A 27,635-nucleotide genomic window follows, 5' to 3' on the forward strand; every position below is an offset into this window, starting at 1 on the left:
CTGTTTAAGTAGAAACAAGAGAATATATGCACAAGATTTAAAGAAAGAAATCACAAGATCTGGCAAATCATTGGATGTGTTAGAGTGAAAGAAAAAAAAGAATCAAGGATGATAAAAAGTTGCAAATCTGGATTATTAGGATGGTGCTTCCCTCACAACAATAATAGATGTCTGAAATGGGAAATAAGTAATAACTAGCTTTTATATGTCAATTTAACATTTGCAAATTGCTTTAGAAAGATCTCATTTGATTCTCACAACTGGGGAGGGTAGGTGCTATTCATTATCTCCATTTTGCAAATGTGGAAACTGAGGCAAACAGAGGGTAAGTGCCCAGGGTCATAAAGCTAGTAAATGTCTGAGGCAGGATTCAAACTCTGGTCTTCCTGACTCTAAATCCAGTTCTCTGTCCACTATGCCACCCAAGTACTAAGCTCTACTTTGGAAATGTTGTGTTTAAGGTCCCTCTAAGTGTATCAAGTACAACAGATATTAAGTGATGTGGGACTGGAGCCGAGGAGACAGACTATGTTTGGGAACCATCTGCAAAGAGATGATAATTGAACCCATGGAAGCTGATGAGATCACCAAGTGAGAGAACGTAGAAAGAGAATATAAGAGGGCTCAAGACCAAGTATCAGGAGACATCTAAAGTTAGTGGGCATAACATGAGTGAGGATCAAGGCAAGAAACTGATTAACTGACAACAGTTTGGTATCCAAGATATAAACAATTAACAGATACACACACACCATCTTTTCTCAATAGATAGGTGGTCAAAGAACAGTTCAACAGAATTGCAAAACACTAATAACATGAAAGAACTTTAAGATCAAAAAATAAAAATAAAGAGGTTTCACCTCATACCCTACAAATTGGTACAGATGACTAAAGACAGGAAATCAGGTTTGGAGGGGTTGTAGGAAGACAGGAATACCAGTGCACTGTTAATGGAGCTGTGAGAATCATTATGATCATTTTGTAAAACAACTTGTAATCACGTGGATAAAGAGAACTCTTTGGTGCACTGGAGGAATGACCCCATTAAAGATTTAGGGAAAGACATGGATAAGAATTAAACATGATTTTACACAATTAGAAGGCATGGAGAGATAGAAATCGGTAGTACTAGAGAGAGTACGGGCCATAGTGATAAGAATCATGGGTCCACCAAAACAGAAAATCACCACACATTCTTAGGTGAAGAATGTCTAGTAAAAAATGTATCTTGTAAAACCAATATACTTGACCAAAAAGCCTTCCCTCCATAAAAAAAAAAAAAACAACCCTACAAGTTAGTGGTATTTTATTTCTAAGATAATAATTTTGCCACACTATAACTTGCTGACAAATCCAAAGGTGTGAAATATTATAGACTTCTAAGCAGTAGTTGATAGGCTATCATCCTAGGAATGGTGCCCACAAAGAATTTAAGAAGTCAACCACTCAAGATTTATTGAGGGCCTACTACTTACTATGTAAAAAGCTAGGTGCTAAGGGAGAATTATTAAGAACTCACACCCGCTCTTCTGGATTTTAAAATTAGGGTATATAATAAGCTTTTAGAGATAGCTTATCACTTTGAATGTCTGTCCCTGGAATTAATGCAATAAGTAGGTAGGTTTGCCCCTAAAGAGAGATTCTAAAAGAGAAGCTAGGCAGTAAAATAGTGAAAGAAGTTGCTTTCAATGCATGCCTTTGATGGCAAAAAGAAAAAAGGGATTAGTGGGCAAAGACACCATTTTCAAAAAGTAAGTTTTGTACATGAAACAAAAATTAAAAGTTAATCCTAAAATGACATAACACAAAACTGCTGATCCAGCATGTGCTGGGAAGGCCTCAAAGGTAAGGTAACACTATCTCCTAAGTCAAGAATCATCTCTTATGTACCTACTACTACTCAGGCACTGTGTTAAGTGAGGGGATATTACAAAGACAAAAACAGTCCCCTACCCTAAAAAAAAAAAAAATCCACAATCCAATTAGAAGAGACAAGATTCAAACAACTATGTACAAATAATGTACAGACAGAACAAATTAAAAATAATCTCAGAGGGTAGTACTTACATAAGTAAGATCTGGAAAGGCTTCTTGTGGAAGATGGGATTTTAGTTGAGATCTTAAGAAAGTCAGGGAAGGCAAGAAGCAGAAATGAGGGAGAGAATTCCAGACATGGGGACAGGCAGTGGAAATGCACAAGTGGGTAGATGGAGTATCTTTTGTGAGGGAAACAAGGAGGCTGCCACAGTCACTCAATGTTAAAGTATGAGGAAGGGAATAATGTGAAAGAAGACTGGAAAAGTAGGAAGGGGCCAGGCTAGGAAGAGCTTTAAAAGACACAGAGGAGAGACAGGCCATTCCAGTTACGGATGGCTCTAATTTAATTAGGAAGCTTTTCCTGTTATACAAAACCAAAATTTAACTCTTTGCTTTTGGTGTTTATTCAGTTGTGTCTTAGTCTTTGCAACCCCATTTGGAGTTTTCTTAGCAAAGATATTGAGTGGTTTGCCATTTCCTTCCAGCTCACTTTACAGATAAGAAACTGAAGCAAACAGGGTTAACTAACTTGTCTAGAGTCTCAGATAGGAAGTGTTTGAGACCAGATTTGACCTCAGAAAGATGAATCTTTCTGACTTCAGGCCTGGCACTCTATCCACTGTGCCGCTGCCCTATTCTTTGCTACTTTCATTTACTGCCCCTCATTCTACTCCCAGCATACCAAAGAGAACAAATATAAACACTCCTCTCAGTGACAGCCTTTCATATACTTGAAGACAACTCATTTGTCTCCTGAATCTTCTCTTTTCTTCAGGCTAAACATCCCCAGTTTTTCAACTAGTCCTAATATGACATGGACTCAAGGCCCTTTACCATATTAACTGTCCTCTACTCTCACACTCATTAATGTTCTTCTTTAATCATGTGCCTAGAAATGAACTCAAATACTCCTGGTGAATTCTGCTCAGGTCAAAGCACAGTTTATCACCTCCCTATTCCTATAAGTTATGCTCCTCTTAATGTAGGCCAAGGTCACATGAGCTAAAAAAGCTGCCACAACATATCTGACCCATACTGAACTTAAAGTTCATTAAAACCTCTGGTTTCGGGGAAGCTAGGTGGCTCAGTGAATAGATTTTGTTCTGTTTGGTACGATGGAGGTAGAATGAGGACATGAGTTCAAATCTGGCTCAGACACTTGACACACTAGCTGTGTGACCTTAGGCAAGTCACTTAACCCCAATTGCCTTGCCTTCCCCCCTCAAAAAAACCTCAAACAAACCCCTTAGGTTTCTTCAGAAGAGCTGCTGTTTATCCATGCTTCATCTGTCACTCAAATCCAATTCAACTGCAAGTCATAACATCATCTCCCTGATGTCATGACGCTCTTCAAGAACAAAGAACAAACTACAATAACCACAACAGTAAGGATAATTATTTATACTCCAGTGTTAATACTCTACATTTATCTCTTTTGAATTTCATCTTAACAGATTTAGCTCCAAGAATGCTGTAGACTGTTAAGATCTTTTTGGATTCTGGCTCAGTGTCAGCTGTAGGTTTGTGCTTCCTCCCAGCTTTGTGTCATCTGCAAATGTGCTAGAACACCTAGGCCTTTATCTAAGTCACTGATAAAAAGGCCAACCACAAATCCCTAGGAAAAGATCTCCTGGAGACTTCCTGTCACCCAGACAATCATTAACAATACCCTAATTCCCACTATCCAATTAGTTATGAATCCATGTGGTTGTGTTATCATCTAATCTCTCAATCATCTCCATAAGAATAGTATGAAATATTATCAAAAGCTTTGCTAAATTTAGGTAAACCATAGCCATAGCTTCCTCCTCATCTGCTAGTTTATTCAGGAAATGAGGTCAGTCTGCCATGACTGGTTCTTCATAAAATCCTGCTGGCTTTTTGTAATCATTGCTTCCCTTTCTTGTAGTTTAATAACCATTACTTTAATGATCTGTCCTAGAATTTTCTCAGGGATCAAAGTCAAAGGCCTACAGTTTGCAGACTATTTCCTTTTTTGAAAATAGGGTCAACATTTTCCCTTCTCTAATCTGGTGGTGCCTTCAAATATCACTGACTGTCTCAGCAATCACACCTGCAAATCCTTTTGGGATCCAAGGATGTAGTTCATCTGGACCAGGTGACATGAATTCATCAAGGGCAGCTGAGTGTTTTCCTATTGCCTCTTTTTTTTTCTTTTTGGAGGGGGGAAGGCAGGGCAATTGGGGTTAAGTGACTTAACCCAAGGTCACACGGCTACTAAGTGTTAAATGTCTGAGGCAGGATTTGAACTCAGGTCCTCCTGATTCCAGGGCCCAGTGCCCTATTCACTGCTGTCACCTAGCCGCCTCTGCCTTCTTTTTTATTTTGGTTATTAAACACATTAAGTCATTTATGTTCTGTCAGTTTCAATGCAAAGGTTATTCTTTTTTGCAAAGAAAACTTAAAACAAAATCAGTTGAACAACTGTGCTTTCTTTTTGTTAGGTACCATCACCTCATCAACCTTCTTTAATCCTTTTTTCTTGCACTATATCTTGAAAAACCCTTTTTATTGCCCCTGAGTTCCTTACCTACTTAGCATTCCTAATACTATTTTTACAATTCTGCGCCATATTCTTATAGTCATCTTCTTGTACCTTGTTTGCTGACATCCTCTTTACATTCTAAGTTGGCTGGTGAGTTCCCTGGGCATCTTCATTGATTTCTGCAGACAAATCCCATTTTCCCTCCTCATGGAAAAATTATATATTCACTATATCAATGTTTATATGTTTAAATCCCTTTTTTAAAAATCTAACCTATTTAAGACCCCTATAACATCAAAATATATTTGACTGAAGTTCAAAAATCACAAATTTTAAGATGTCATGTTTTGTCATACCATCTAAAATAACACCGTTCTCTACAAAATTAAAATCCTTTAGACAATCAGAGGAGCATTTTTTCCTTAACAATTTGTGATTTACATTTATTTTCTAACTACAGCTATTTAAAAAGATACCTATTTAAATATATGAATTAAATTCAATGCAATTTCTTATCTTCTTAGAATGAGACCTTGGATCTGGGTTTTGCTAATATCAATTATTCCTTAGTATGGAATAAAACTGGTTAATTTCAGCTGCTCTCAGGAAGAAGTATAGTACATCATAAATACTTTGTCAAAGTCTAAATGTTGACATCTTAAATAAATATGCTAACCTGTCTGTTGCCCCAAAAAATAGCCTCCAAAGAGATCTTTGTTCTGTTTCAAGGTTTAGAATTAGGAAGGTCCTATGGCTGTGACAGTAAATTTGGTAAACTTCTTTTCATTCTGGAGGCTCCAAAATGCTTCATTAAAATGTTTTAATAAAGCTTCAAAGAAATACACAGCTAACATGCTATTCTTTATTAAACAAAAAAATTACTGAAATTTCTTATAAATATCAAGTACTATGCCAGGAATACAAATGATAAGAAGAAGAGCCATGTTTCTGCACTGAAGGAAGGGAAGTAAATAAGCTATGAGGGTTGAGTGAAAAAATATATAAGAAAATGTAAGATATCTCATAGTAAAAAGAAGTGACCTGGAAAACAGATTAAGGTGAAATAATTTTAAAAATCATTGGACTAAAGCAAAAAAAAAAAATCATTGGACTAACAATGACATGACCAAAAAAAAAAAAAAGACCTTAGACATCATATTTCAAGAAATCTTAAAAGAAAACTGTCCATTTCTCTTAGAATCAGAGGGTAAAGTAGAAATAGAATTCACTGGTTACCTCCTCAAAGAAACCTATGAATGAAAACTCCCAGGCACATGACAGTCAAAATCAGGAGTGTTTAGGTCAAAGAAAATATGTCATGAAACCATAAAGAAAGAATACAACTACTGAATACTGCTTTAGCACAATTACTACTATATGAGTGGAGAACTTAGAACATATTCCTGAAGACAAAACACATAGGCTTACCACCAAGAATAACCTATCCAGCAAAATTGAGTATAATGCTTCAGGGGAAAAAATGTATCTTTAATGAAATAGAGAACTTCTAAGCATTCCTGATGAAAAGTTCAGAGCTGTGTAACAACTCTGAAGTTCAAATACAGGAGTCAAAAGAAACAACAAAAGGTACACCTGGATGAAAAACAGTAAGGAACTAAACAAAGATTAAATTTTTTACATTCAAATATGGGGAGATGATACATGTCTCCCCTGAAACCTATCATTATCAGGGTCTCAGAGAGAATCGAATCCCAAAGCCCTGCAGGGGTGCTATTACTTGAGGGAAGATGAATGCACTGGAGGGGAGTGGAAGGAAGTTGGGAGAAAATTATTTCACAAAATTAGGATGCACAAGTAGAAATCTATACAGAGAGGAGGTGCTCAAAGGAAAAGTACACACACAATTGAGTCCTAAGGCTGATTTTAAAATTGTGTATGTGTTCCTTCTCTGATTTTCCTAACTTGCCCCACCCAGGAAGCTCATTATTTGAATAACTTCATCATCAGTCTTGGTACTACACTTCATCCATATCCCTCGGCCTCTCTGATTGGAGGGTGTGGCCATGAACTCAAAACTCTCATTTAGAGACTTCAGCTCAAGATATCTTTCTCACCTGACTGCACTACTTTGGGACAGCTCTCTGACTAACTATACCATGGCTCTAGGTTACCTCCACTTCTCTCTTTTTTCAGCTTCCTTTTGTGTTATTCTTCTCCCCCCATCCCTATTAAACTGTAAGTTCCTTGAGGGTAGGGACTATCTTTTTTCATAATTTTATCCCCAGCACTTAGCATAGTGCCTGGCTTTATATTTATTGACTATTGATTCTTGTCCATTCCTTTCTATCTGGCAACTGCCCGTTAGCTGACTGATGCTAAATTAAACTTTTTATTTTCTAAAAAAAAAGAAAAAGAAAAAGAAAAGATGGTATTTGATCTGGATCCTGAAGGATGGGTGAGACTTAAAGAGATGACAATCTGTGAATGATTAGGGAAAGTTATGAACAAGGGTAATGAGGCAAGAAAGTAAGACATATTCCAGCAAAAATGCAAACAGGACTATTTGACTTGATTTTGAGATATGCGAAGGGAAGGTGTGTCAAAAGAAAAATGGCAGAATAAAGTCAGGAGGTTGTAGAGGGCCTAAAATGCCAATATAAGTGTAATGCCAAGCAAAGGCAACTTCCCAAGGTTCAAAATACCATCATAGGTGCTCTCCATTTTATTCAGTGACAAATTAAGAACACAGAAAATCAAAATATAGCATCATTCAAAATACAGCATTCACCAAGTACAATTCAATAATCTCCAAGTACTACTCCATCCTTAGACATTATAATTCATTTAGTCAATCTCAAAGACCCTCTTCTAAGTACTACTTCCACCCCTAGGCTGTACCTTCATTTAGTCAACCACAAAGCCCCTCTTCTCAAATGGAGATTAGTTTCCAATCATTAGTAAAGTACATTCATTTGTTCAATCACAGAGCACAAAAAAGTCAAAAGTTCCCCACCATTGGATCACAACTTAATCTACCCCAGAGTTATAACAGGCTTAAGCACAGCATTTAATACTCAAAGAGAGGTCTTTTGAGGCAAGTTCTCAGCAATCTTTGTTACTGGGGAGACAAAGCTTAGCGAGGTCACAAGATACATTGCCAGTGTCTTCATTAATTCATTCTCTGTCTGCAGAACAGTCCTAGGACCCCTGAAAACATTAGCAAAACCCTCTTCCAGGATTTCTGCAAACATACAACAAGAAAATCCTTCTTCAGGGCTTCTGTACCAACAGCCAGGTTCCAGGACCTCTGCAACAACAGCACTTTCACCAGTGAACAAATCTGGCAAAACAACATCAAAACAGACAAAGTACCAGCATAACAGCCATGTCTCCTCAGTCCATGGCAGCTCTCAAAAGTCCTGGGCAATTCAAACAGGCCCTCAGCAATCCTCTGTCTCTCTCTGCCTCTGCCTACAAGATGATGCTTCCAAAAAGTTCTCCTGCCTCTCTCTTTTCTTGTGTCTCTCTAAATTTAAGTCACCAGCTCCTCCCAGTTCAGCCCTCTCTTTTCACATCAACAAGTCCATCCCACAAGTGGGATTCACAAGCTCTGGGTTTTAACACAATCAATCCAAAAACCAAGCATACAGGGGGATCTTTAAATTCTATTACTACTACAATAAGAAGCCTAGTAGTCTTTAAAACAATGGGATCTGCTAACTTTTTTTTTAGCAGGGAAATGATGTTATCAGAAATTTAATTAGGAAGATTAATCTTGTAGTTTACAAGATATACTGAAGAGAAATAAGAGGAGAAACTAGTCAAAGGAAATATTGCACCAGATCAGACATGAACTAAGGTAGAAGCAGCAAGAATGGAGAAGTAAATATGAGAGAGAAGTGGAATTAACAAAGGACTTGGTAACTCACTGGAAATAGTAGGTAAGAGATGGGTTAAAAGAGAACGTGAGGATAACTCCAAGATTTTGAGCTTAAAGTAACAGGAAGAATATTTATGCCACTAACAGAAAACACAGATGACATTATAAGTTTAAGTTGAATATATTAAGCCTGGGGTACCAGTATTTTACTGATACCCAAAATTTCAAGGGATTATTGGAAATGTGGCTCTAAAGCTCAGAAGAATGTTCAGGACAGAAAACATATTTGGGTGTCAACAGCACAGAATTTAATAATTGAAGTTTGGAAGTCAATGAGATATTACTAAGAGAATATTGAGGTGAGAATGCCAAGGAAAAGACCTTGTCTAAAGAATGTCTAAATTAAAGGTGTGAGAAACATGCTTACAGGGATCACAAGACATCCCAAGTAAGGTCAGGGAGTCAGACCAAACCGCTGTCCACTGCTTCCCTTGGTAGCATGCCCTCAGGAAGATCTCAGTGATAGACCCATTCTCACTGAAAGAACTCAGAAACAGAGTGGGCAGAGGAAGACATTTATTATGCTGCTCCAGAGGAAGCAGGTATGGTGCTCACTAGGAACACCCACATTGATACAGAAGCAAGAGTAAGTAACGTTAAACAGTTCTACCCTTCCCATCAGAGTTAGGATTGGTTCAGACTCCTCAGGGTTACATTCTTCATTATCCTACATTCCCTTCTTACAAATATTACGTAGGTGGGGTAGTGAAGATACTTGTGACCCCTTCAGGTTTGAACCAGTTGTCACATCCCAACCAGGGATCATGCCAGGATGACCACTATCTTTGTTAAGATAAGCTAGCTTCCCTCACAGCTTGGGGGTGTTGATTATCTCCCAATAATATCTGTGGGAGCAAAACAAGGTACCATAATATCCCTTCTTACAATTGGAATGGAAGAAAAAAGAAGAGCCAATGAAAGAGAGGGGAAAGAGGAAGACTATGTAAACACACATAGAAAATGTGTTTATGGAAGATGAAGACAATATACTAGGAAGATTAGGGTGGTCAAGGGCATAAAATTAAACAGAGGTCAAGCAAGGGGAGGACTAAGAAAATCATTAGGGGATGTGGTGATTAAAAGAACAGTTTCAGTTTGGGGGCAGAAAGTGAAGCCAGATTACAAAGAGCTACGGAGTAAGTAGGTGTTAAATATAAAAAGCTACTTTTTATAGACTACTTTTTTCTGTAAGTTTGACAATGAAAAGCAAGAAAAAGAAGGGAGGGTACTTAGAGTTGGGGGACAGGGTGAAATGAGACCTGAGTAAGTATGTTTATAGGTATAGCAGGAGCATATTGTTATGTATGTATTTGAGCATGTTTACTGCTAGAGGAGGAAGACCCTAGTATAAAGGGAGAGCATGAAAAGATTTCATCAGTCTTGGTACTACACTTCATCCATATTCCTCGGCCTCTCTGATTGGAGGGTGTGGCAATGAACTCAAAAAGGTAAGTGATATATGAAAGTCACAAAGGAAGAGAGCAAGGACTGAATCCAGGGCAAAGATCAAAGTATTAGCCTTGGCAAGGATGAAAACCACTTTTTTCTCCAAGTAGGAAGGATGGATATGGTGATAAGCCTCTGAAGTGACTTTTGAAGATCTGAAAAAATGTTGAGGTATTTCAATTCTAGTGAGTTCCAGTTTTAACAGAGCTATGTGCTAGTAAGTAAGGTAGAAATATGATTTCAATATATTTAAATTTCAAGATTTATTAAATACCTATTATGTAAAGAATGAGGTGATTAAAAAAGATTAAGACAACAGTACCAGACTTAATGGAGTTTTAAAATTCAGCAAGGAATTGCTGACACATACATAAATCACTAGAACACGCAATAACAAATGATCATAGCGTGAAAATTTGCATAACAAAGTAGGGATCTTGATAAAGGAGTTGCATAGACAGAAGGATAGCAGGTCAGAGAAAATAATTTTAAAGTTTGAGATCTTGAAGATACATGAGGTCCCTGCTGCTGGGTGGTTGAAGTAGACAGGGAATAGAATATTTAATATTTCTTTAAAAAAAAAATTTTTTTTTGCTTTTTGGAGGGCAGTTGGGGTTAAGTGACTTGCCCAAAGTCACATGGCTAGTTTTTGTATTCTGAGGCTGTATTCTATATTTTGTAGTCTGAGGCTGGATTTGAACTCAGGTCCTCCTCACTCCAGGGCTGGTGCTCTATTCACTGAGCCACCTAGCAGTTCCTAAATATTTAATATTTCAAAAAACTTTAAATTTAAGGGGCGGCCAGGTGGCTCAGCGAGTAAGAGCACCGGCTCCAGTGTCGGGATGACCTGGATCAAATCTGGGCTCAGATACTCAGCACCACACCCAGAAATAACTGGCCGTGTAACCTTGAGCAAGTTACTTAACCCCGATTGCTTTAAGAAAAAAAAAAAAACAAATTTAAATTTACCTGAAGAATTTATAGGGAACATAACACATTACTTTTCTTTTTACTCTTTCCCTCCCTCCCATACTTCCTCCACCCATTGAGAAGGCAAGAAATGTGGTATCAACTATAGAAGTGAAACCACATGCATTCCTTTTCAATTAATAAACATCAAGTACCTGCTATGATCTAGGCATTGTGCTAAGTGTCAGGATTACAAAGAGGCAAAAATAATCTGCCCACAAGGAGTTTACAATCAAATAATGAGGCAACAAACAAATATATACAAAGCATGCTATATATACATACTCATCTGCTGAGGACTATGACATCAGGGAGATGATGACATGACTTACAATTGAATTGGATTTGAGTAAGGGAAGACTGTGCAAAGTCACCAGCCTCACTTTCTCCTCCAGAGCCATCTGGATCCAGGGGTCAGATACAGATCAGGACAACTAGAGATAGCCCAGGATATAGTAGGAAACCTTGGCTTTTTTTAAGCTAAGGTCTTTTCAAGCAAAGCACTTTTCAAGTGAGGCAAAGCTATTCAGTGAAAAATAGTAACTGTTTCTCTTTGGGCCACCAACCCCAAGGGTCTTCCCCTCCCAGGTTGATTTTTTTTTTTCATTAAAGGAGCCTTGACTCACTTCTTATATATAGGATAAACAGGAAAAACAGAGGAAAGGCAAGAGAATTAAAAAGGGTTCGGGAAGACTTCCAATTACTTTTCTATTCTGGAAGGATATAAACTGAAATATAGTGTTTATAAACTCTTTTAAGCCAAATTACTACTAGGAATGGGGCAGCTAGGTGGGGCGTTGGATAAACAGCTGGGCCTGGAGTCAGAGGAACCTTCCTGAGTTAGAATCTGGCCTCAGATGTACAAGCTGTGTGACCCTGGGCAAGTCATGTAACACTATTTGCCTCAGTTTTCTCATCTGTAAAATGAGCTGGAGGAGAAAATGGGAAACCACTCCTGTATCTGCCAAAACCCCCCAAATGGGATGATGAAGAGTTGGACATGACTGAAATAATTGAACTATTAGAAAATTAATGTCAATGTTGATCTAAGTATTGAGTGTGTTTTAAGTTCACTCTGCCTTTGGTAATGATACCTGGTATCTCATTCACTAACAATGTCAGCAGGATTTTTGTTGGCCTAAAATAAAATTGCTTACTGGCCTTAGCTAAAAGTTTTCCCCCATATTTTTCTTGGTTTGGTTACTTTTTCTAAGAAAAAAGCACCAACTCCCTATATTCAGAGGTTAGGTCTAAGCAGAAATACTTGTGAGATTTTAAAATTATATATATACATATGTGTGTGTGTGTATATATATATATATATGCATTTAAAATTACATTAAAATCTCACTTGGATGGCTGTATGCATGAAAACACAATAAAATGTGGAGGAGTATAGATATAGATTTTTTTTAACTTATCCTTCTATGTTAGACTTGATGGGATTACACTACCAAATGTATTAAGCAATATATTCATTATTCAATTAATAGTTAAATTATTTAATTTTGCTTTCAACTAAAGCCCAAGAGTTGCGACTCACGAAAAGTAATTGTTTATTAATATTACATATAAACTAATGATCTTTCAGTAAATTCCACCCTCATACTATATTCATAGTATTATTTTCCCCCCATATCCCTATTTATTTTATTCTGAACTTAAGTATAACAAATATTTCCATAACAGAATAGAAAAAAAGACGATTACATATGAAACTGCAAATCTATTTTGTATAACTTGCTTTTCCTTTTAAATATATAATAGTTATCATGTAACTCTTTTTTCCTTTTTTTCTTCCCTCCTCTCCTTCTACCCCTAAGATGGTTACCATTAGACACAAATGTGTATATATGTAAAATCACTCATATATACAATTCAGTAACTATATATTTGCCTATAATCCTTAAACTACTCTACCTACCTATTGTATACTATCAAAAGGATCAAAAGATACTTTCTCATTTAAGGTAGCAGACCAGTACCATGTCCGTGGTATCTCTAAAACAGAGGCTGTCAAGAGAGTGGATTTCAAGAGATCCCTCTTCCCCCTCTAAAATGATCTCCTTTATGCCACCTTGAAGGAAAATAACGGGTTTATCAATTTTAATTTATTATATCCACGGAGTCTCCACTGTTAGGAGTTATTAACCTCTTTCCTAGGTAAGATCTTCCCTTTTGGGTGAATAGGTCAGTTCTTCCTTAAAGAGATTTCTTTAAAGAAAGTATTGAAATAACAAAACACTTTTTTTGTTTAAAGCAATTGGGGTTAAGTAACTTTCGGGGGGAGGGGTGTGTGTGTGTGTGTATGTGTGTCCAGGGCCTTCGCTCTTACTCACTGCCACTGGGCCACCTAGCCGCCCCCAAAACACTCATTTTTGACTACAAAAGACTGAAGAAAAATCCTTCAGTAAAATAAATGTTTAATACAAGCACAGAATAACCTACAATTTCAAGTAGAAATCCCAAATGAAAAAGCCTTTTTCCTATCCTACTTTATTATGAAACCTTCAAAAAATAACTCTTAAAGATTTTTTGGATTCAATTATATTGCATAAAAAAATAATATGAAATAAAAGGCTCTCCTCTTCACCAGCTATGCTTTGTTCAATTTAATAAAATCAGTCAGCAATAACTCTTAATCTTAACTTCTACTAAGAGGGAACACAAGATGAAGTGTCATTAAAAACACAGCACATGGTCTTAATAAAATCAACAATCTGATTGGAAGGCTATCCTGTGTCGAGAATATTACTGAGCACTGTTCTGTAATGCTCTCTAGAACTGACAGAAATGACACAAATAAATCAAAGAGTTTATGAAAAGCATTTGGAAACTTAAATGGTAGATTCCCAAGCTAGTTAATTATAGCTGAAATAGTACTATATTTCAATCCTTGCTATTCAACCGGAAGGGAATCCCTAACTTCCACATCACAAGAAAAAGAACCCAGCAAATTGGGAAATACATTTCTGGTGACCCAGTATGTTCCAGATCCCCATGCTCCCTTAGCTGGCCATTCAATAAGATATTTATTTAACTAAATATAAACCAGGTAAGTCAGGTACCATCTGAAAACCAGAAACAAAGCAAAAAGTAAATTATCCTTTGGGAACAATAGTGTCCTTGAAGTTTTAACACTTTGTGCCTCTAAGAAATGAAAATAACTGGCACAAAACAAGTAACAGTCTGTGTTGTATAGGGAGTTTAGCCGAAATCCTTGAAAGCTCAAAGTTTATAATCTGATCTATTTTTCCTCTTTCTTTGGTCTTTACACTGGGTCAGTGATCTATTTTAAAATGCTATAAAACGAACTCAAGTGTAAAGAATTCTGTACAGTTTATTCTTACCACTGGTTACTAATGAATTTTACTTCCTGTTTAGAAACCAAAATAAAGATTTTAATAAGAGAAGTTTTAAGATATGTTTTGGTTTTTTAGCTGATCTGAAGTCAGTATTTCAAGTGATTAAATAATATAAACATCAAAGCTATAAAATAAACAGCTTAATTTAAACTTTTATCTGTCAGTAAAGCTGACTTATTAATAGAGTGAATAACATTTCATGATACTTTCAAAGAGAAAAACTTAAATACAAAAGTCTTCATTTTTGTGGTTATTGATCCATACTTTAAAAATAAAGAATTAAAAATTTTGGTATGAGATGTATTTCACTTTGCCCATTTATTTTACAAACCTTTTAATACTATTAGTAGAAAATGATACCTAAATGCATTACATTTAAAAAGTAACCTAGCAGAAAGCTAAGAAGCAGCAGATGAGATCAACTCTATACCAAAATTCAACAGGTGACATGAAACCTATGCAGAACTAATGGGGTACATCTGTATGAAAGATGATGCTATCTGATAGTAGTCTTTGCATTTCCCAAGCTACTCAAAAAAAGGGGAAAGAGATGGAATTAAAAGTTTATCAATTGTTTTCTTTTTTATTGGGGGAGGGGAAAGAAGGAAAAATCCTCCATCAACTGAGAACAATAAAAACAGGTTTTTAAAAAAGGTTATTGTTGCTTGAATGCAGCTAAGATTAGAAGGGAAACAGTTAACCTAGAAAAAAATCTTTGCCAAAAGTTTCACTTATAAAGGTTTTATTTCTAAGATATAACTTAGAAATGGATTCAAATTTATGAGAATAAGAGCCATTCTCCAATTAATAAATTGTCAAAGTATATGAATAGGAAGTTTTCAATCAAAGGAAGAAATCCAAGCTATTAATAGCAATATGAAAAATATATTTCACATCACAAAAAATCAAAGAAATGCAATGTAAAGTAACTGAGTCCCCATTTCAGTTTTCTGACTGACAAAATTGATTTTGAAAAAAAGGAAAGAGATAAATGGGGGGGGGGGCATGGTTGTGGAGAGTTTCTGACAAACTGACCCATTGGTAGAGCTATGAAATGGTCCAGTCATTCCAGGAAGCAATTTGGAACTATGCCCCCCAAATTGATAAACTAAGCATAATGTTCTTTGACACAGTGATATCACTAGGCCAATACCCCAAAGAGAACAAAGAAAAAGGATTCGTATGTCCCAAAATATTTATAGCAGCTCTTTTTAATAGCTTTAAACAACTAGAAAAAAAAAGGGTGGGGTGCTTGCCTGTCAATTAGAGAATGGATGAACAAATTATGGTATATGAATACTACATATGGAATACTACTGAACCTTAACAAATAATGAAAAGGATTGTTGTCAGCAAAACCTGGAAAGGTTTGTAAGCACCATACAGAGTGAAATGAGCAGAATCTGAACAATTTATACAACATGGCAAAGACAAGCAACTCTGAAAGGCTTATCAGAACTACAGCTCCAAGAAGACTAATGATGATGAATGTTACCTACCTCTGAAGGGGAGAAGATAAACTCAAGATACAAAATGAGCCATACATTTTTACCTTAGCTTTAAAAGGTTTTTTGTTCTTTTTTCTCACAGGGGTAGGAGAGTGAACGAAAAAATAATTTTTAAAAATGTATCTATAATTGTGCCCTGAGTCTATGCTTTAAGTTGTCCCCACCCCCAGGTGTGGACATACTCGGAGTTAAGGCCATGTCCATGCATGACCTGAATTTAAATTAAGAGTCCTTTACCCTAGCAGTTGATCCTTGGGTTAAGACAGGAAGTATGAATGTCTTGGAATCAATCAAGTACTTTTTCCAACCCTTAGTGCTCCAATGTCTCCCTAGGACTTTCTATTTCCTAACTTTAGACTGGGCAATTTTTGTATGGAAGGAATTCCAGAGATGCTGGGAGGAGGGGAAGTGAAGATGTGTGTTAACTCAGAATTTGGCCAAAGATAATGCAATATCAGAACAGTAACCAAACTCACTCCTGTACTAACATCTGGTCCACCAACCTGCCCAGGGCATAACTTCTAGGGATGAGGTAAAACGAAATCAATCGGTAGGTAAATCATGCCCTTAATTCCTCCCCATCCTTCGCTTTTCCCACACAAGTACCCTTTCTCAGGTTTGGCCCAAATAGCCAGAAACTGACCTGCTAACCCTACGTTTATATAAAATTGCCGTATTGATCCTTATAATCCTGTGAAGTTGAGGCTATCATTATTCCCCATTTTTACAGATAAGGAGACTGAGATTAAGCAACCTATCCCAGGTTCACACAGTTAGGTAGGTGTCCAGGAATGGATTTTGAATCAAGATCTTCCAAATTTCAAGTCCAGCACCCTAACCAATTACACATCTCATTTCCAGGAGACACTTGTAGCATTTCTATATCTTATCTCCCCCCCCACTCCTTACCGCCCCCATCCACACCCCCCACCTCCCACCTTCCCTCCAGCAATTGCGCAGTGCAGGAGCTAAGAGTCAGGAGACTCCAGTAACATTCCCTGCTTCTTCCAAGCCTCCCCCTGGTTGTGGGCCTCTCCCTCACATCTTCTGTGCCTCAATTACCCCATCTGCAAAATAAGGGACACCACCACCTGTCAGTCCTATGCCTCCCTGGTCCGGCAGGAAAAGGAAAGTCTTTTAGCTAAAAGCCGAGGCTGGCGCCGTCCCCGGGGTGGAGGTCTGGAAGGAGAGGGGTGACTGCCCCCCGGCCCTGCATGTGAATGTCTAGGAGTGAACTTGGCTTCCGCGCGCCCCTTCTCCAGCTCGCCTCCTCTGGGGAAGGCCCGCGGCTCCGGAGGAACCCTCAGCCCAGCTTCTGCCTCCTAAAAAGGGAGCGCAGAAACAGGCCGCCCGGAGGTGCGGGGCCGGGAAATGAGCCGCGGGCACCGAGGTGTCCCGGGGCCCCCAGAGGCCGGGGGCGGGGGAGAAGCAAAGGAGGGACCCTTACCTGTTGTTTCGGATGCTGCTCAGGACGCAGAGAACCAGCTCCAGGTAGGTGCGCAGCACGTCCAGCCAGCCGGTGGAGAGTTGCAGCGCCTCGGCCTCCTCCCCGCCGGCTCCGGTCCCCGGGTCGCTCCCCGCGCCTCCACCGCCGCCTCCGCCGCCGCCTCCACCACCACCGCCGCCGCCTCCAGCAGCTCCCCCGCCGCCGCTGCTCAGGTAATTCTCCGCGGCGAACTCGACGCGCAGCTCCCGTACAAACCAACCGCACTTGCGCATGAGGAAGTCGAGTCGGGGGCGCTCGGCCGGCGAGACGCGGAGGCTGAGGCGGAGCTGGGGCCAGAGCGCCGGGTAGAAGAGGCACTCGCGCCAGTGCGAGCAGGAGGCCGAGGCCCGCAGCCTGTCCGGCGCGGGCAGGAAGGAGAAGATGTGCACGATGAGCTCGCTGGGCAGCGACGAAGCGCCTGCCGCTTGCCCACACAGAGCCATCCAGACCCGCCGCCGTCCGCCGGCACCCAGATCCTCCTTCCCCCACCCCCGCCGCCGCCGCGCTGCCCAGGCGGTTCTGGCTCGGGCTCCCGGCTGCTGTCGCGGCTGCGGCACTGACAAGAACAACAACATCAATGACAAGGGAGAGGGGGGCGGGGCCGCCGTGAGTCCCGGCGGAACTAACCGGAGCGCATTCCGTGAGGAGGGGGAGAGAGAAGAAGAAGCGCTTGGGCTCCAACCACTGCCTTTCTCTCTACTATTTATGCCACTCCGGCCGCCAGCAGCCTTAAAAATAATTCAATCACTGGCCCTCCTTCTCACCCACAGGTAGCTGGAGACTCCGAGTAGAAGCACAATGAAAAAGAGCCTCTCCCCTGAAGCAAGAGGTGGGAGTGGAGCAGTGGTAGATACCGAGTTTGACGTCAACCGAAGTGGGAGGAGCTCGACCAGACTTTGGCAACTTCCGGAAAGGGGGGAGGGTAGATTCTGGGTAAGGACTGAGAAGAGACGCGTGACTGATTACGTAGAAGGAGACGTGAGGCGCCCATTCCCGCCCTGCTCCGCCCCCTTCTTCCCCTGGGGCGGGGTTGGAAAAAACTCCTAGGGGCGCTACTACCCTCAGTGGGTGGGTGGAGCCCGGGATCGCTGGGTTTGCTGGAGGTGAGCTGTCTTCTCTTTGGCCAGTTCTCCGTAAGCTACAACCAAGCCACCTTTAAGGCTCCTAGAGGAGGCTGTGACTGCGGGCTTCCCTCTCCAGCCAATGGAGTGTCGTGAAGTTTGAGAATGTTTGCAACAAAACGGGGGCGGGGGTGATTGCCTATCTGATAAACATACTTGAGAAATTGGGAAAAAGGAAATCGTAATTCGCGGTATAATTTTAATGCATTTTGGAAGAAGAGGACCTGGCTTTAATTCCACCCCGGTATTTAATCTTCTCTGTGAAACTTCTCTAGACCTAATTTACCTCATCTCTAAAATGAGGGCTACTTCCAGCTCTAGTTCGAAGATAAGTAAATTGCTGTATATATAAAATGTGTTGCAAGCTTTCTTTCAATAACACATTCTCTTATTTTTTCCAGTTAACAAGCATCCTTTTCCCCACTGAATAAAAAATAAGGAAAGAAAAAAAAACCTTCATAAGTATATAAGTTATGCAAAACAAATTTTCACATTGCCCACGAGTAAAAATATATGTCTCATTTGCATTTTAAGTCCAAATCAAGTCATATGGTTTGTCTCTGTTCCTCTGGAATCGTGTTTTTTTCATTGATCAGAGTTATGACGTCTTTCAAAGTTACTTTTTCTTCATAATGCTGTAATTGTAAATTGATCTGTTTCTGCTAACTTCACTCTGAATTAGTTAATAGTGGTCGTCTTCATTTCCAGACACTGTCCATTTTGTCATTTCTTATTTCCATTACATCTATATACCATAATTTGTTTAGGCATTTCCCAGTAGGTGGACACTCCCTCAGTTTCCAGAGTGGTTTTATTTTGGTTGTGTGTGTGTGTGCAAAATTTAAAGCACTATATCACTGTTAACTATTATTTTACCTAAGTTTAATCATCTGTAAAATGAGAGAACTGGTCCAAACATTTCTGAGGACCAGTCTGGCTCTAGACTATCACCCTTTGGTTACAAAAGCGTGGATTGGAAAGTAAGTGTAAAATTAGGAAGTGGTGATTGAACTTCCTTCTGTACAGGGGTTACAGCTCCCCTAGCTGTGAACCTTAGGCCTTTTTATTCTTAAAAGCACAAGCTAGAAGAACACCATCCTGACTAGCCCAACTTCCTGCTAGGTGAAAGTGAGGTACTGGGCAGGCTTGGGCTTGAAGTAACTGAGCCTACAATTGACACTGAGGAACTGTGGTTATCTTGACCTTTGTCCCTAGCTTTTCATAGAATCTAGAAGTTGTAAAACACCACTGTTTTGAGAGAACAACTCCTAATCCACTGTATTGCACGAATTTTCTTAGAATTCCCCACAGAGTAACCAAAGAGATATGCTCTTGGGAAAAGAGTTGGGTCCTCTGAAAGAATTCTCTGCTAGGGAAAAGGCACTTAAAACAAAAGAGGTTGCTTAATACTTAGTTAACAAGGAAAAGAAGGTGTCCTAGGCACTATACTACATGCTAAGAGGCAAAAGACAGTTCCTTCCCTCTAGGAGCTTCCAGTTTAAAGGGGGAAGGCTACAAAGCAAAGCAAGCTATACTGTATACAAGATAAATAGGAATGGCATTATGATTAAGAGGGGGTGGGGAAGGTTTCCATTAAAAGGTGGAGTTTAGTTGGAACTTAAAGGAAGCCAAGAAATTCAGTAGGTAGAAGTGGGAGTGAGTGGTAGGAACATCATTTAATAAAATTTTTTAAAAAGGCAAATACAGGACAAAATGGAATCAATTATGTTAACGCTCAATGGATCAGTTTTAGCTCTTTAAAACCCCTTTTCAATAAGAGGACCAGAGTTGTTTTTTATTGTTAGCCTTAGTAAGTCACAGTTTCTTTAGGTTATTAAAGGTTACTCCTTTCTAAAATTAAGGGGTTGTACTAGATAACTCTTAAGATCTCTTCCAGGTTTAAATTAATGATTTCTTCCAGCTTTAAATTTGAATTGGAACTTAAATATAAAATTCCTATTTAACTCATACTTGTATAAATAAGAATTCCCTGCACAAGCCTGAGAAGGAATAGAAGATGCATATAAATCCTGTAGGAGAAAAAACTGTACAGAGACAAGAGCATTCTTGATTGAAAGGAGACCCAAACTAGCAGCTGTATTGCCCTGCTAACTCTCTCGAGCAATGTTTTCTTATGTTCTATAATAATCATGAAATGAGACAAAATTCCATAAAAAAAATAAAACAAGACTCAAAATTTAGTTTCTATAATCTGGTCCTTTCCTACTTTTCTTCCAGCTTACTCCTCTTCTCCATACTCTTAAGATCCAGTGATAACAGCCTCCTAGCTATAAGAAATGCTAATAATTTGGTTCCCACAGATTCTATAGGAACAATGGATGTTGCAAAGACAGATGTTAACACAAGACATGCAGGAAGGTGTAAATCAGAACGAGGGGAGGAAGGACAGAGCTACCCTATTCAATCATATAGCTGGAAGAAATCTATAAGTTTGTCTTGAAGGGGACCCACACTGAAATTGGTTCAAACTGACCAGGGTCAAGAGATGGTCACCAACTTTTTACTAATATGCAAGTTTAACTAGCCTCATACATATTAACTTACACATCCCATGGGAGGAGACAGCCATCATTTTCAAACATGCATCACATGACGCAGGAGGAGGGACATGTTAAAGAGTAACATGCAAAGGGCAGTCCAGGAAGAGGGACATCTTGTTTGGGGGGAGCACGATGTGGGCAGTTCAAGAGGTTGCACCTAGCCAATGGGAACAAGGGGGGAAATTCTAATGGAAGCAGCATAAAAGGGTTTGAGTTTGTCTGAGCCCTCATACTCTCCACTAAGGGGGCTACCCATTTATCGGAAAGAATAGATGTACAATAAAGGTAATGAAAACCTTCCTGGCTTTCCAATAAGTATTTTTTCATAAGTATTTATTCATAAACTAAGGATATTTCTCACATAGCCTTCTTCACAAAGGCCATTCCATCTCCTCCAGCTTCTTCACTGGCTATCCCAATATCTGGGATTCTCTCTATCCTCCTCTTTGCCTCTTAAGTTCCCTGGCTTCCATCAAGTCTCAGCTAAAATCATACTTTGTACAAGAAGCCTTTCCAGGGCCTCCTTGGTCTTAGTGATTCCCTTTGAGATGATTTCCAGTTTATCTTGTTTGTATGTCATTGTTTCCATCTTATCCTTCACTTTTACATTGTGAACTCCCCAGAGTTTACACCAGATTTACATTGTGAACTCTCCAGAGTTTACACCATATAATAGGCACTTAATACAGCTCTTGCTCTTATTTAGAGAAATCAAACAAATCAATTCCCACTCTTAGCACAATGGGGTTGTGCTAGAGCCAGCTTATACTAGCCCTTCATATCAGGGATTGATTTATTGTTGGATTGTCTAAACATGAGGTGTCAAACTATGGTCTGTTAGTGCTTTATTTTAAAATGAAGTTTTATTAGGCCTCATTTATCAAATATATAGAGAACTGAGTCAAATTTATAAGAATACAAGTCACTCCTGTGAGAGACAGCAAAGGGTTAAGTTTCCACAGGCCCCTGAATGAGGTAACAAACTTAAAGGAAACAACACTAGCCTTCTTCTCATTGGTTGCCCCCAAATTTGCTGTGTAGGTATACCTAAGTAAGGGATTGAAGGATGTTTCCTTATGATTGAGTAGAAGGGTCAAATGAATAATTATGATAATAAAGGATTGTCAACTGCAACTCTCATTGGCTGTCTCCAAATTTGGTGCATAATGAGGGATTGGAAAACACCATTCTCTGATGGGATACTAATTCATGAATAATTATGGTAATGAAGGATCAAGATTGCTTTGTACCAATTAGCTAGTTACTTGTGAAGAAATTGTGAGCCCACCTCACCAACCAATGGTGAGACTGGACAGGGGAGTGGGCTAGGTTAGGATTAGGTTAACAGAAGCCTGTGATCTTCCAAAATTTTCACTCTCTGGCTGACCCACTTGAGCAATGAGGGCTGTGCCCTTTCTCATGAGAAAGAATAAAGGACTCTTTCTGCTTTCTTGACTTAGACTCAGATTTTAAAGATCTGTTAGTGGTCTCTATCCCACACACTCCCCAAGTGATAAATCGTCAAAGGATATGAACAGTCAGTTTTCAGATAAAGAAATCAAAACTGTCACATGAAAAAATGTTCTAAATCACTATTGATTAGAAAAATGCAAATTAAAACAACTCTGAGGTACCCCCTCATTTCTATTAGATTGACTAGTATGACAAAAAAAGGAAAATGATAAATATTGGAGAAGATGTGGAAAAATTGGGACACTAATGCATTGTTGGTGAAGTTGTGAACTGATTCAATCATTCGGGACAGCAATTTGGAACTGTGCCCAAAGGGCAATCAGACTGTGCATTCCTTTTGATCCAGTAGTACCACTACTAGGTATGTATCCCAAAGAGATTATAAAAAAGGAAAAAGGACCTACATGTATAAAAATATTTATAGCAATTCTTTTTGTGGTTGCAAAATATTAGAAATTGAGGGGAAGTCCATCAACTGGAAAATGGGTGAGCAAGTTGTGGTATATGAATGTAATAGAATACTGTTATGCTATAAGAAATGACAGACAGATTTCAGAAAAACTTGGAAAGACTTACATGAACTGCTGCAAAGTGAAGTGAGCAAACCCAGAAAAGCACTGTACACGGTAACAGTAACATTGTTTGATGATCAACTATGAATGATTTTAGTTGTTCTCAGACATACAATGATCCAAGTCAATTCAAAAGGACTCATAATTTTTCTTAGTAATCAGTATCTTGAAGAGTCAGAGTTCCCCACCCTCCAACTCCCTTCTCTAAAGTTCTTCATAAGCACATTACTGATAATGAGATTTCATTGAGTATTATCCTGGTCAAACTCCAACCCAAGTCTGAATTGATTTAATACCTCCATTGTGTTCTGCTCAGGCTTGGAATGGAGACAGATTCTACTGCCTAGATAGTCCAAGGCTGGTAGTGGTCTCCTATGGTTGGGGGGGTGGTCTGATAGAACAGGTATATCCTCCGTCTGGAGGTAAAATAATGGTGGGGTGATATCAGCTCCTGTTAAAAAAGTATATAAACAGGGCATCCCAACCACCTAATTGAGCCAGTTCTAGATTTCAGCTGCAATGCATGTCACCAGCTTGAGAGAAATTAAAATGTGGAGACAACCTAATTTGTTTGTCTGTTTCTTTGAACAAACTCTGCTGAGGTTGACACCAGAGAAAGAACTGATAGAGTGCAGATCAAAGTACACTATTTTCACTTTATTTTTTTCTGTTTAATTTTTTTCCTTTTGGTCTGTTTCTTCTTTTACAGCATGATTATATGGAAATATGTTTGCACATATGATTGCACATATATACCCTATATCAAATTGCTTACTGTTTTAGGGGAGGGGAGGGGAGGGAGAGAAGGAGAAAATTTGGAACTCAAAATTGTTTTAAAAAATGAATGTTAAAAATGTAATTTTTTACATGTAATTGGAAAAAATAAAATACTATTTAAAGTAAAATAAAGCTTTATTGTATTTAAACATGTAAAAATAGTTCTTATCTAGCAGGCTAGGCTGTGGCAGCAGGATTTGTTCTTGTTTATAGTTTGCCAAACCCCGGTTTAGACTTGAGAAAGCACTGGAGAAAATATCAATTATACATGTAACACAGACTACTCTGGCCCCCACTGCCTTAAGGTTAGGCATGTTATCTTTCACTTTCCCCCCAGGGTTTTCAGTACCCTTAACTAGGAGATGTCTAGGCTCTCTGCAAATAGTCTAGTCCCCACTGATGATGTTCCCATTGGATGGACTTTCCTTTCTTTGCACCCCAATTCTAATAGCCTTTAACAATTGGATTCACTTTTACATATTTACTTCAAAAAAGTATAATCACATACATACAGGCTTACTCCTGAAACATGTGAGAGACATAATCCACACACTTACCCAGCCTCCCTCCTTTCCCCCCCCCCAATACCTCCTTACACCTCAGTCTCCCAGGGACAGGAAGGGAATTAGGTTTATAGTTGACCTAGGCTCCCACAGAACACAGTCGTAGTTCCAAATCTAAACCGCCCCCTCAGACTGGAGACCCTGGCTTCTATGCTGACCTGGCTGCACCATCTTTCTTGCAATCCTGGCTCCAAGGTTGTCATGGCTCTTTCTCCTAGTCCCCCGGGGATCACCTCTAGCACCTGAGATTGAGGAACACAAACAACACAGAACAGAGACGAATACCTCCGGGCCCATTTCCCTGAGCTGAGATAAAAGCGGAAGGAGGGGAAAGAAAGTCTTCCTCTTACTGGTTCAGTTTAAGGTGCCTTTGCTGTGGGTGAAATGTGATCTTTACCCTCTGGCCACATGGGATGAGAGTGGCCCAAAGCAAGGCAGAAAGATGGCAATCTTGCCAGTTTTAAAAATGAAGGCAGCCAATCAAAGGAGTCTACCTCCACCCATGTGGTAAGGGATGTAGCAACTTCAATGTTAGGCACTCAGGTCATGCTCCAAAGGCCCCTCAAAGGAGCTTCCATGTTAGGTGAATTGGATGTGCCCAAACATGCCTGGATTACATGTAAATTAAATTTAAAGTGTGTCACAAATACATATTTTTTGGAGAGCTGGTTGTTAAACATTTACCAGCACACTACAAACAAGACACATTCTAATCTTAGTTTCAGGGAATCAGATTCTTTAATTATATTAAATTTTCCTTTAAAAAACGTAGACCTTTGGGGTGGCTAGGTGGCACAGTGAATAGCGCACTGGCCCTGGAGTCAGGAGGACCTGAGTTCAAATTTGGCCCCAGATACTTAACACTTACAGGCAGTGTGACTTTGGGCAAGTCACTTAACCCCAACTGCCCTGCCCTCCCCCTTCCAAAAAAAAGCAAAAGCAAAAAAACTTAGATCTTTGATTAAAGTTGAAGCCAAAGAACTTCAGAGAAGGAAATTGTCTTGATTAGACCTTGATAAGGTTTTTCATTCAGGTGGTACCAAAGGACATTAGCCAAAATGTAATTCCTCAACATTTCACAAAACAATTAAAACTTTAGCTTTATATTTCTACAAACCATATAAGATCTAAATCCCTGAAAACATCTTCCTGAGTCCACCTGAGAAATGACTCAATTCTCTCTTCACTGTGCATTTGGATGATATTTTTATCATTTTAATAAAGGTTTTGGTAAGATTCATGCTCTAGTTTCATATATGTTGTCAGAGGAAATGAAGGGATGAAAGGAAAAAGGAATGTAAGTCTAGAATTCAGGGATCTTTTTTCTCAACAGGTAGAGCTTTTAGTTAGGATTTGGTGAAATGGTGGAGGACATGAGGAAAATTGATTTATTATTGCCTATGCTTATTAGTACTGACTATACACTAATAAAACTTATACTTAGTGCATGAAATAAGAAATTTAATTGGCTATTCCAATTCTCCAGTTTGGCATTTTGGCAAGTCTCCATGAATCAGTATTGCTCTCAAATAAACACCCAGGATACTTGCATTTCCAAGAACAAGGAATGTAGGAGTATGATCCTCCAATTTTTTTGTGGTTCTGGCTAAGAGTTTTATAAGTTATATCTATGTTCTGATTGGTGATTGGTTACCTAATCACATGATGAAAGGAAACTATTAATCAAAACTAACATCATTAACAAATGTTTTTCCTTTGTTTACCATATTTAGGGAATATGAAATGGAAGCTTAAAACAAACAACTGCTCATCCTGAAATAACATATTCATTCCCACTATATGAGGCCAGAGTCTCTTCAGAAACATAGAAATAGTTGTTTTTATAATTTCCAAAGGCCCCATGCCAGTTTAGATTAGTGGTCTTTCAACTTTTTTTGATTACGCTCAAAATTTTTTATTTTGTTGTACCCAAAATACAAGCCACACCCAAGTAACACTTTAGAAGTGAAGGGAGTGGGGGGAGGTGGGAGAGGGTGGAGGAGTGGAGTCAAGATGGTGGAGTAGAAGCATGACCTCCTAGCAGCTCCAGCTTCCACCTTCCCCAATCAATGTAAAAAGGGGACTCTGAACAAACTTTGGAGCTGCAGAACCCACAAAATGACACAGAGAAGCTAACCTCCTGCTGAGGACAGCCTAGGAATAGGCCAGTGCAGTGCTCTGGGAGCTGAACCCAGGCCCTTGAGCTGGAGGTGTTAGCCCCAGGCAGACCTGACCAGGCGCCAGCCAGAGGGACTCCAGATCAGGAGCAGCTGTGGCTATTTCCAGATTTATCAACACATGATGAAATGGACAAAGTGAGAGGTCAGTGTAGTCTGGACTTTGGGACCCAGTAAATGGGAGTACATGGCCTTTGCCCCTGGGGTGAGAAGCCACTGAGATGCCTGCACAGCCAGCCAGTGCCCTGTGGCAGCTTCAGCTCCTGGCCTGCAGAGTGTAGGGGGACCAAGGGACCAGTCTGAGGGGTACTCGCTCTTGCTTTAACCTGTTTGGATCTGGATTGCAGTCTAGGGTGGAAGTCCTGGGGTGTGTGTCCAACTTGCCAAAGAGTGTGGAGGTCTCAGAGAGGGCACCCATCTAATACCTCCAGCAGCTGAGAAAACCCCAGCATTTGGGACAAAAGCTCCCCTGTATGGTGGCAGAGTCCTACTGTGGCAAAAAGCCCAGGGGTCAAGTGACTGAGGGACAACATGACCAGGCAGAAGAAACAAAGCAGACAGAAGATTCCAACATTAGACTCCTATTTTGAGGACAAAAAGGAGCAAAGCATGGAACAGAAGGAAGACAGTGAAGTCAGAACTCCGCACCAAAAGCTTCAAAGGAAAATACGAGCTGGTTACATGCCATAGAGGACCTTAAAAAGCAGATAAGAGAAATGGAGGAAAAATTGGGAAGAGGAAAGAGAACGATGCAAGAAAATTGCAAAATGAGAGTCAACAGCCTGACTGAGGAAAATAATACCTTAAAAAATAGACTAACTCAAATGGCAAAAGAGGCTCAAAAGGCAATGAGGAGAAGAATGCCTTAAAAAGCCAAATTTGCCAGATGGAAAAAGAATCTTAAAAGCTCAATGAGGAAAATCATCGCTTCAGAATTAGATTGGAACAAATGGAAGCTAATGACTTCATGAGAAATCAAGATGCTGTTAAGCAGATCCAAACAAATGAAAGAATAGAAGGAAATGTGAAATATCTTGTTGGAAAAACCACTGACCTGGAAAATAAATCCAGGAGAGATAATTTAAAAATTATTGGACTACCTGAAAGCCATGATCAAAGAAAGAACCTAGAAAACATCCTCCAGAAAGTTCTCAAAGAAAACTGCCCTGATGT

At 39.4% G+C, this 27,635-nt stretch overlaps 1 protein-coding gene across 2 annotated transcripts in view; it reads right to left on the reverse strand.

The window, feature by feature from the left end:
• The window catches only part of FBXO33 (F-box protein 33), a 44,309-nt gene extending 25,450 nt beyond the window's left edge, over positions 1-18,859 (reverse strand). Inside the window, exon 1 of one of the 2 annotated variants that reach the window (XM_069082314.1) lies at positions 17,180-18,859. In XM_069082314.1, the coding sequence (XP_068938415.1) occupies positions 17,180-17,793 (614 nt within the window). In that variant the 5' untranslated portion in view covers positions 17,794-18,859. The remainder of the gene's footprint in view (positions 1-17,179) is intronic. The other variant, XM_069082313.1, reaches the window with a different exon arrangement.
• Between the last annotated feature and the right edge of the window lie 8,776 nt (positions 18,860-27,635).

Source organism: Petaurus breviceps, unplaced genomic scaffold (genome assembly GCF_028583685.1).
Source record: "Petaurus breviceps papuanus isolate PSGF00001 unplaced genomic scaffold, PetGlider_PUasm1.0 164, whole genome shotgun sequence".
Classification (NCBI taxonomy): domain Eukaryota; kingdom Metazoa; phylum Chordata; class Mammalia; order Diprotodontia; family Petauridae; genus Petaurus; species Petaurus breviceps.